This window comes from Abramis brama, assembly GCF_963993115.1.
Source record: "Abramis brama genome assembly, chromosome: 11".
Lineage (NCBI taxonomy): Eukaryota > Metazoa > Chordata > Actinopteri > Cypriniformes > Leuciscidae > Abramis > Abramis brama.
The window spans coordinates 1,231,642-1,242,026 of NC_139973.1; the positions used below are offsets into that span (position 1 = coordinate 1,231,642).

Here is a 10,385-nt window from a genome sequence, read left to right on the forward strand (position 1 = left end):
TATAAAGTAATAAAATTAGTGCTGTCAAATCGATTAATCACATCTAACATAAAAGTTTGCAGAAATAAATAAATAAACAAATATACACTGCCGTTCAAAAGTTCGGGATCAGTAAGATTTTTAATGTTTTTAAAATAAGTTTCTTCTGCTCACCAAGGTTGCATTTATTTAATTAAAAATACAGTAATATTCTGAAATATTATTAAAATATAAAATAACTGTTTTTACTATATGTGAATATATAGTAAAGTGTAATTTATTCCTGTGATAAATCATTCTAATATGATGATTTGATGCTCAAGAAACATTTATGATTATTATTAATGTTTTTTCAGGATTCTTTAATGAATAGAAAGTTCAAAATAACAGCATTTATCTGAAATGGAAAGCTTTTGTAACATTATGCCGTTCAAAAGTTTGAGGTCAGTAAGAATTTTTTTTAAAGAAATTAATACTTTTATTCAGTAACGACTCATTAAATTGATCAAAAGTGACATTTATAATGTTACAAAAGATTCTATTTTAAATAAATGCTGACCTTGTGTGTCCTTTTAAAAGAGTTACACGTATAGGGTATCAGATAAGGCAGATCAGATGCATTGAATTGGCCCGGTTTCAAAGCATGTGTCCTATCTGTCACTTGTTGATTTTTCCTTTTTTTCCTGAGGTCAGGACAGGAACATTCCAAATAAAGCACGTAATGAACTCACGGTCCACTTTCACCTTTATCCTATATTTAGTGTGTCCTCCACAGCTTTAATGTATTGATAGTTTTTCTTCTCAAACACTAGTTGAGCCCATTAGGTCATCGTGTTGGGTTATTTTCACAATGTTGGGCAGCTTTTGTGCAACCCAGGATTAGTGGTCGGGTCAAAGTCACAAACTGATGTCTTACGATCTGGATAAAACTGGAACGTCCACTTCTGAGAAGATGGGAAAAAAAACATTCAGAAGGGAATCTGCCTGAAACGAATTTCTAATATAGAGTCGGAAAAGTTTGTAGTTTTGTTTAACTTCTCATTTTAAAATTGTAAGATTTTATTTTACCCTCTTAAAAATAAAGGTTCTTTATGGTTCCACGGAGAATCTTTAATATCAATGGAATCTTAATGTTCTTTATAGTATAAAAAAACAAAAAAGTTTGTTAGATTATTAAAATGTTCTTCGCTGTAAGAAAGAATAAATGTTTCTTCTATGGCAATGCTAAAAAAAACAACTTTTGGAACCTTTATTTTTAAGAGTGTAAAGAATGAAAATTACCATTTTATGCATAATTCTAGTTGATATGAGCTAATTTGGCTGTTTGTGTGCAGAGAGTTCCTCAGGGCCAGGGGCTCAAATGTAAAAAAGGGGTATATACCAAATCGTCACTTTCTCGTCACTTTCTGACATTCGTCAATATCCGACGCACAAAGCACCCTTTAGCGTCCATATGAGACGCATAACCCTACCACAGACCTAAACCTACCCATAACCGAAGCGTCTCATATTGACGCCAAGGGTGCTTTGTGCGTCGGATATTGACGAACTTTCGAAAGCGTCAGTTACATGACGCCTAAACCTACCCATAACCGAAGCGTCTCATATGGACGCTAAAGGGTGCTTTGTGCGTCAGATATTGACGAATGTCAGAAAGTGACGAGAAAGTGACGATTTGGGTATGAGAATGTGTTGTATATATGTATATATATATATATAGAGAGAGAGAGAGAGAGAGAGAGAGAAAGAGAGAGAGAGAGAGAGAGAGAGAGAGAGAGAAGCTGTGTATATATACATATATATATATATATATATATATATTTATATATATATATATATATATATATATATATATATATATATATGCTTTGCATCACAGAAGTAAATGATATTATAAAGAATATTGAAATAGAAAACCATTATTTTTTATCAAATAAATGCAGGCTTGATGCGAATAAGGGACTTCTAAAAAAAAAAAAATAGTAATGTGTGTGCAAATTTTTAACCAGTAGTACTGTACTATTATACTATTGCTGCAAAATTATCAAAAATGTTAAAATAATAAAGTCACCATTTCGCGTGTTGTTGTCAGCCTACACTTCACATAATAGGCCTGGGCTTCATTTCACAAACTATGATAGTTTCATGATCAGATGGTAAACGGTGTATATAGTGACTTGAATACTATACTTACCATTAATGCTACTTTTGGTGCTGGTTTTGTGCAGTGCTTTGTAGTCAATTAACATCCATTAGTTAAACGACCCAGACTCAGATCGCTTCATAAATGTATAAATTCGTATGTCCATTTAATTTTCAAACGATTTATTTATAAATGACCGGAAAATTAGCGCTCCACTTCACATTGTCCAATGAAATGTGAACTTGTTGTGCCAGATGACGATTGGTCGGTGCAGTAGGCTATTATACATGACAAACAGGCTTCAATGAATTATGTAATATTTTAAAAAATGTGATATGTGGATTTTTAATCGAATCGACACACAACCTTTTATTATTGAAAAAGGAAAAGTTTAAAAATTGTTTGTTTTATTTTTTTCCTGCCGTCGAGCCATATACTCACTGAAAGAGCATCGGTTTCCGAGCAGAATGTGGATAGCCTACCTACGTCACACGAGTGCATTTTCATTTTAAAACGCATAACTTATGCCTGCCGTCCACACACTACTTTTAGGTCAGTCAAGACCGAAGCAAGACACGCAACTTGACGCAAGTGACGCAACCCATAGCAACGCGTTATAGCAACGACACCTCAGACTGACAGAAACGTAACAATAAACGTGAATTTAGGCTACTTTAGTTTTGTACACATTGTCATGTTAATTATAATCAAATGCATTTTGTTTTATTGACCACAATATTATCATTGATATTTGTTTGAGAGGGGCACTTTTGAAATAGGGGCTCGTGCACGTGCACGCTTGCCCGGGACTAAGTGTTTCTTCTTTGACCATCAGAACGGTCAGATCTTGTGAAAGATTCTTATCTCTGTGTATTCTGTAAATATTGGGGTGAAATCTGCTGACAGACCTCAGTGGTTTCATCAGATTTATGCATTTATAAGCAGTTTTTGTGTTTTGTGATTTTAGCTTCAGCAAATAATATTCTGATGAAAGAACGTTCTCAATCTCCCCCAATCAAACCTGTCAATTATACGACGTGTGAATCTTTCAGATCTGTGATCCATTTTAGAGTGATTCGTGAGAGTGGCGAAATAGTTGTTTGAACAACTTGAAAAGCTTAAATATGTGAGGTAATGTTTGTCTGACATGATCAAGTTCCACATTCAAATATAACCCAGAGACGAAATAAACCATTAATGGAATGTGCTTTACCGATGTGGCCAAAACATAGCTATCGGAAAACATGAACGACAATACAAATAATGTCTGAAACTTTGCAGCTTGCAGGTACCATGCAATTTCAAAAGTTCAGATGGTGCCATCTAAGAATTTGAAGTAAGAAAAACTATTAAACTTTAACAACAACAAAAAAATTCTAACAATCAAATTTTGTATATTCACTTATAAATACAACAGCTCATATAATGTAAGCCATGTTCATTATTCATTATCCAGCCGTCATAGGGAACAGTGATGACGTGTGGCCACTAGACGGCGCCTGCGCACTGAGAGCTGAACTGAAGGTTTTTTATTGCAATTTTTAACAAACATAAGATACAAAAACAGACAAACTTTCAGACAATAAACATGTTATAGTTCTATAGTCAACAAGAAAAATAATATAAGGAAGCCTGATTTATCTATTGCAAATTATCAGCAAAGAGAAATACGAGAAAGAAGAAAGAAAAAAAGAAAAAGTGAGGTCACAAAAAATGAAAAGCATATTATGAAAGAATATTAAACAAATTCTAGGTGTTTTTTTTAGCTTTCTTATTTACAGATCTGCAGCACACTGATAAAAATGAATTTTGTAGTGAAGTAAATACTACAAAAAAAACAACAATGAAAAAGTTAGTTCAGGAAAGAATTTAAAAAACGAAGTAAATTCTATATTAGTACTCAATTCAAGCATGTAGAAATTAAAGCGTAAATGTCAATGTTATAAAATTAAGTAATATTACTCAACTTTTCTGATACCGCTGTTCCCATCATGCACTGGGCCTTGAATAATTAATGAGGTTGATTTTTCACTGTTTTCCAGCTGCTTTATCACTGCTTATGTTGTTAGGATTAGTAACTTGCCATTTTGTGACATTTGGAATTTTCTACTCAAAATTACACATTCAAACACAAAAACGATCCATCAAATGTTACCGTCATTGTGTATTGTCTACCAAGTATTGAGATCTCTTGCGTTCACATCAAACATGCTCTTAAATATGTAGATATGGTGTCTCACACATTATCTATTGTATTAATTACTGTATTAAGTAAAGCATATACTTTAAAAGTGTGGTTTAATTCAATGTTATATTGTCTGAGTGAAATGTATAGCAAAGGAAACTTCAGCTAAATAGATATTACTCAACCTTTTACTATAGCCAAGTTCAAATGACTTATTTTCTTTGTTACTTTCACTTAACTTAGTTGAGTAGAGTTTACTTCATTCCATGTGTGAAATTTACTTTAAAAATATGCGTGCAAAAACTTGCCAAAGAAAAATTCAGTAAATTTTACTTATGTTTTTTTCAGTTACAGCATCTCCTGCTGCTCTGGTGTCTCAGGATGATTGTCCATGTAAAGATGAAAAAGATATTATTCATATTTTTTCGCGTTGCCTTTTTATTTATTTCTTGTGATACAGATCACCATTAAACTCCTATTAAATAGCCATCAGACAACGCATAGTTTGTTAGTCGTTAAACTACGCATGACAGGGTTAAAGTGCATAAAACCCTGATGCACAAACATTTATTGAACCAGCGCTATTAAACTGTATGATATCTGAACTCAACCTATTCAAACCCCCGCATACAATGCACAATTTTTTGTTAAAAATATTCTTTCTTAAATAAAAATAATAATCAACACCTCTCTATATATTATTGAATATTAAAGGGACAGCTCACAAAAACAAACAAAAAAAAAACACACATAATTGACCTGTTTGACTTTCTCCTGAAGAACGGTGGGAAACAAACAACATTGGATTTTTTTTTTGGGGGGGGGGGCCTTTCAGGTCAGATATACTTTTAAAAAATAAAGGCTCCAAAAGATTTTTTTCATCGCTATGAACCTATTTTTGTTTATAAAGAACCTTTCAGTGAGTTCTTAAAAGTCCCCATGTGGTGTAAATCCAGCTTTTAATGTTGTTTATGTGTCTATGTGGTGTTTTTAATATGCTTTAAGACAAACCATGTGTAAATTCATAAGTCGACTCCATTGCTGAGTATTTTCTCCTTAAAACTGCAGTGAACCAAAGACAGTCTCAAAAACACGCTTTGAAATCGCTGGTGTTTCTGACGTCACAAACTACCTTGTAACCAATCAGATCAACGTGTGATCGTCAACCAGTGGATCTCTGAGCTGAGTGAGTGAGTGGAGGCGGGGCTCATTTGCATATTCATAGAACCGCGCATACTAAATGAGGCAAGGGTGTCGAGTTACATTCAAGAGATTTTAAGGCATGAAAGAAAATTCAAGGAAAAAAACGTTTAAATATGTAATTTTGGTGATCAAAGATGAGTTTTAAGGGATACAATTATTGACTTACACTATAAAGAACATTTTGAGCAAGGGAAAGGTTGTTAAAGGTTCTTCATTGAACCCATAAAGAAGCTTTATTTTTAAGAGTGCATGGTCTGGGAGTTTGTTTCTGCACAAACTAGAGGATGAGTGATCGGATGCTGTGACTCCAGCATCTACACCGAACTGGTTTCCCTGTATGAAACAGCCTGGATTGCGTCATATGTGCCGTTCGAGTGGTTTAGGGTTACAGTGTTACAGTGTTGCGGGTCACTGGGACAGAGGTGAGGCTTTGGACTGCGGCTCGACGTGGCACTGTAAGTGTGTGTGTTTATTTGTTCGCACTAATGATTAACCCAGGCAGGGCTATATATATAGCTATGCTTCAGTGAGGAGTGTGTTTGTGTGCATGTGTGTGTGTCGCTCAACTCCACGGTCCTCCCTCCCCTCGAGCGCGTGCACATGTGTGACAGACACCGTCATTGGTGCGTCCCTTAAACGTATCACAACTTTTGATGGATTACCCCACTTCTGAGTGCTCACTCTCTGCGGCCACTCACTAGTTCTCACTCTCTCCAAACCAGTCCCAGTGAAACGAGCAAAGCAAAACTTTGCATCATGATCTCAGAGTCGTTCTCGTGGTCCGCGTTCACGGTGCTGTCCACGCTGGTGGTGCTGAGCGCGCTCAAGGTGAAGGGCACGAGCACGGCCACCACCGCGTGCCCGACGTGCGGTATACCGGCGATGGAGAAGGACGTGGAGGAGCGATACCTGGTCGAGATTGCGAAACAACAGATTCTGAACAAGCTTCACCTGCGGGAGAGGCCGAACATCACGCATGCAGTGCCACGCGCCGCGCTCATGACCGCACTTCGGAAACTGCACGCGGGGCGCGTGAGACAGGACGGGACCCTGGAGCTGGACAATAACTTACCGAACTCCTACACGAATAACCAGGCATACGAGATAGTGAGCTTTGCTGATGTCGGTGAGTAGCCTACATGTGACTTGCATTGAAACCTTCTTAAAATGTATTTGGGTTCATTGGTACCCACAGTGTAAAAAAAAAAAAAAAAAAAAAAATGGTTGGTTTAACTTTAAAAAGTAAGTTACCTGGTTGCCTCACAAACCTGAGTTCATAAGTTAATGCAATGAAGGAGACTGGTTTATTCAACAGAAACTCAAAATATTATTTGATCTGAACCACGTGAATTATCTAAGTTGATTTGACAAAAGAAAAAAAGTTGTGAAAACAAATCATGAAAATATATATCAATATTTTTTACAGTGTAGACACATTCTTAAAATGTCTTTGTGTTCATTGGTACCCACGCTAAAAAAAAGTTCGTTGAGTTCATTGAAAATAAAAAAAATGAATTAAAGTCATTGAAAATAAAATATGAAATAAAATTATTTTCATGATTTGTTATCACAACTTTTATCTTTTGTCAAATCAGCTTGGATAATTATTTTGGTTCAGATAACATAATATTTTGAGTTTCTGTTGAATAAACCAATATCCTTCATTGTATTAACTCAAATTTTTATTTTTAATGAACTCAAAATTGTAAGGCAACCACTTACTTTTTAAGTTAAAACAACATGAACGCAAAGACATTTGAAGAATGTTTCTACAATGTAAAAAAATATGTTTGTTTACCTTAAAAAAAAGTTACCTGGTCGCCTTTTTACAATTTACAATTTTGAGTTCATTGAAATTAAAGATTTGAGTTAATACAATGAGGATATTGGCTTATTCAACAGAAACTCAAAATATTATGTTATCTGAACCACATGAATTATTTAAGTTGATTTGACAAAAGAAAAAAAGTTGTGAAAACAAATCATGAAAATATTTTTTTACAGTGCAGAGGCAAACGTTCTCAGAGCCAAAGTTATGAACAAAAATAAAAAAATATATAGACATTAGTGCTGGGCCTTAATCGCATCCAAAATAAAAGTTTATGTTTACATAATATAGGCCAAGTGTGTGAACTGTGTATACTTATTTTGTATATATATAAATACACACACATGCATGTATATATTTAGGAAAAATTTGTTATTTATATATAAAATATCTATATTTATATATAAATTATATATAAATATATATACATGCAAATATTTCTTAATTATATACATGCATAATTCCGATGTCATTCACTTCCAGTTATTTCTGCTGTGCAAAAACAGCTGCAGATATTTGGTATCATATCACTTGGATTTATCATCATAACCACAACCACTGGTTTGCAGGTTTACGGTTCCCTCTTCTAAGCTCTTCTGTGTGATTTCTCTCCAGATGACGAGGTTTCCACCGGTTTCGACACCAGTCTATCATTCCAGTTCCTCCAGGAGAAAGGCCACAGTGTTCAAGTTCTTCAGTCGTCACTGTGGCTCTACGTCCGTCCAGCGGACGCCCCTCGTCCAGGTGAGCGTGTGAGCGCTGAGATCTACCTGTCGGGCGCTAACAATCGCACGCTGCTAATCCAGAGAAGCGTTGAGGTTTCGCGGGGCGGCTGGCACACGTTCCCCGTCACCGTCGCCCTGCAAGCCTTTCTAGACGGAGGCCAGCGCCGTCTCAACCTCGAGGTTCACTGCGAAGACGGAGAACGAAACCTGTGTGTCCGCGACGCTTCCGGCGAACACCAGCCGTTCCTCGTAGCGCAGGTGCGTTTGCGTGAAGACGCCGCGACTCACGCGCTGAGCAAGCGCTCGCTACGCTGCGGAGACGACGTGAGCGTGTGCTGCAAGAAAGACTTGTACATTAAGTTTCGTGATATACAGTGGCAGGACTGGATCATCGCGCCCGAGGGATACCACATGAACTACTGTATGGGACAGTGTCCTCAACATCTCTCGGGGTCGCCAGGCATCGCCTCCTCGTTTCACGCCACCGTCTTCAGTCAGCTAAAGGCTAACGGGATCCAGACCGCCGTGTCGTCCTGCTGCGTTCCCATCCAGAGGCGCCCGCTCTCAATGGTTTACTTCAACTCTCAGCACACCATCGTGAAGACCGACGTCCCGGACATGATCGTGGAGTCCTGCGGGTGCACATAAACTATAAACATTAGCAGTGCTCTTATTTATCAGCCGCTGGAACACCTTCTAATCAAGGCTTTCTGTCTAAGCATTATGGGTTTTTATAGATGTTCAAATGCTCAGGGAAGCACACTGGCACGGTTACCCAACATGACATTCAGGTATTGCCACCCGTCCCAGTGAAGGTCTGAGAGTGGCTCAAGAGACATTTACTTGAGAAGCAAAATGACTCGAGTCAGAATTAAGTGCTTAAAACAAGGGGGAAAAATCGTCTTGGTGTTCCTTTGAATTAAGTTTATTTTTCTGACTCCATTGGTAGATATTTGTTCTCTATGGAAACTTGTTTCCGCCACAGAATACAAAATTAAAAAGGTAATTGCAACTTTTTATCTCACAATTCTGACTTTTTTCTCACAATTGCGAGTTTACATCTTGCAATTCCTACTTTTTATCTCAGAATTCTGACTTTAATCTCGCAACTCTGGCTTTATAACTCGCAATTCTGACTTTATATCTCGCAATTCTGACTTTAATCTCGCAACTCTGGCTTTATAACTCGCAATTCTGACTTTATATCTCACAATTTTGACTTTATATCTCGCAATTCTGAGAAATAAAGTCAGAATTGCAAGATGTAAAAAGTCGCAATTATCTTTTAAAATGTTCTATTCTTTCATAGTTCTCAATTCATTTAGAAACAAGACTTAATATCTTCAGTCACTTTGCTTCCCCAGTTTTAATAATGTTTAGATCTTTGTAACGGAAAACAATACAAAAATACTGAGAAAGAATATACTTTTTCTTTGCATGCAATGCATTATCTGATGAATGTTTCTCTCATGATAGCTTACTTTTTACCGTTTACGCCAAAGTTTTATTTATATAGCGCCTTTGCAAAAGCAGTACAGTTAATGTACGATAATCTACAAACAGTACAATAATCTACATTGTACATGTTACAAGTGTCATGTTTTGTGTGTGTATTTTGTCTCATTTGGTTTGAAGCACTTCCTAGGGATGCCTAAATCAGTGTGTGATATATCAGTGTGTGGATTCACTGCATCGGACGGGTTTGAGCTCATAACGTTCTGCAACTGCACTTTATACGTTATTTTGCATAGTTAGTACAAATCAAGCCATGCAAATCTGATCATCATGTGCTGTTTATTTTTGCTTCGACAAAAATAATACTGTAACTTGTTGCACAATATTAAAGCTATTCATTAAAGCTCTTTGAAGGAGCTTTAACTCTAAGAGATTAATTTATATAATTTTTTATTAAAGGAATATTTTCTTATAAGTGGGAGAGAGCTTGGAAATCTGTACTGTACTGTTCGTTGTAATTTTTGCTGAATGTGTGTGATTTTGAAAATAAATATTTTACCTATACTTCATGCCTGGTTTAATGAAAAACTAAAACTAAATTAAAGCTGCAAGCAGCGATGAAAAGGGCCCTCGCACCCCTGCCACCGCCACCCGGCGCCTTTAGGAAAGGCCTTAAAATTACACTCACCAAATTTGAAGAGGATCAGATCAAAACTGTAGGAGGAGTTTGTTAAATGGCATCAGGAAATGGCAAAAACTGCACAAAATCTGAGAGGAAGTTCAAAATAGCTGACTTCCTGTTGTGTTTAGGGCTACGCTCCAAGAGACTTTTTTGTAGGTATTTGGTCATTACATGTATGTACCAAA

At 36.4% G+C, this 10,385-nt stretch overlaps 1 protein-coding gene across 1 annotated transcript; it reads left to right on the top strand.

Moving 5' to 3' along the window:
- The first annotated feature begins 6,045 nt into the window (after window positions 1–6,045).
- Window positions 6,046–10,082, top strand: LOC311092199 (inhibin beta B chain). Its single transcript, XM_084128676.1, has 2 exons — window positions 6,046–6,636; window positions 7,954–10,082. Exons 1-2 carry the CDS (start codon window positions 6,267–6,269, stop codon window positions 8,709–8,711), a joined length of 1,128 nt encoding a protein of 375 aa, XP_083984802.1. The 5' UTR covers window positions 6,046–6,266; the 3' UTR covers window positions 8,712–10,082.
- The last annotated feature ends 303 nt before the right edge of the window (window positions 10,083–10,385 follow it).

Coding starts and splice junctions, on each gene's coding strand:
- LOC311092199 (XM_084128676.1), top strand. CDS start 6,267: ATGATCTCAGAGTCGTTCTCGTGGTCCGCGTTCACGGTGCTGTCCACG. Junction 6,637..7,953: donor AGTGAGCTTTGCTGATGTCG/GTGAGTAGCCTA, acceptor ATTTCTCTCCAG/ATGACGAGGTTTCCACCGGT.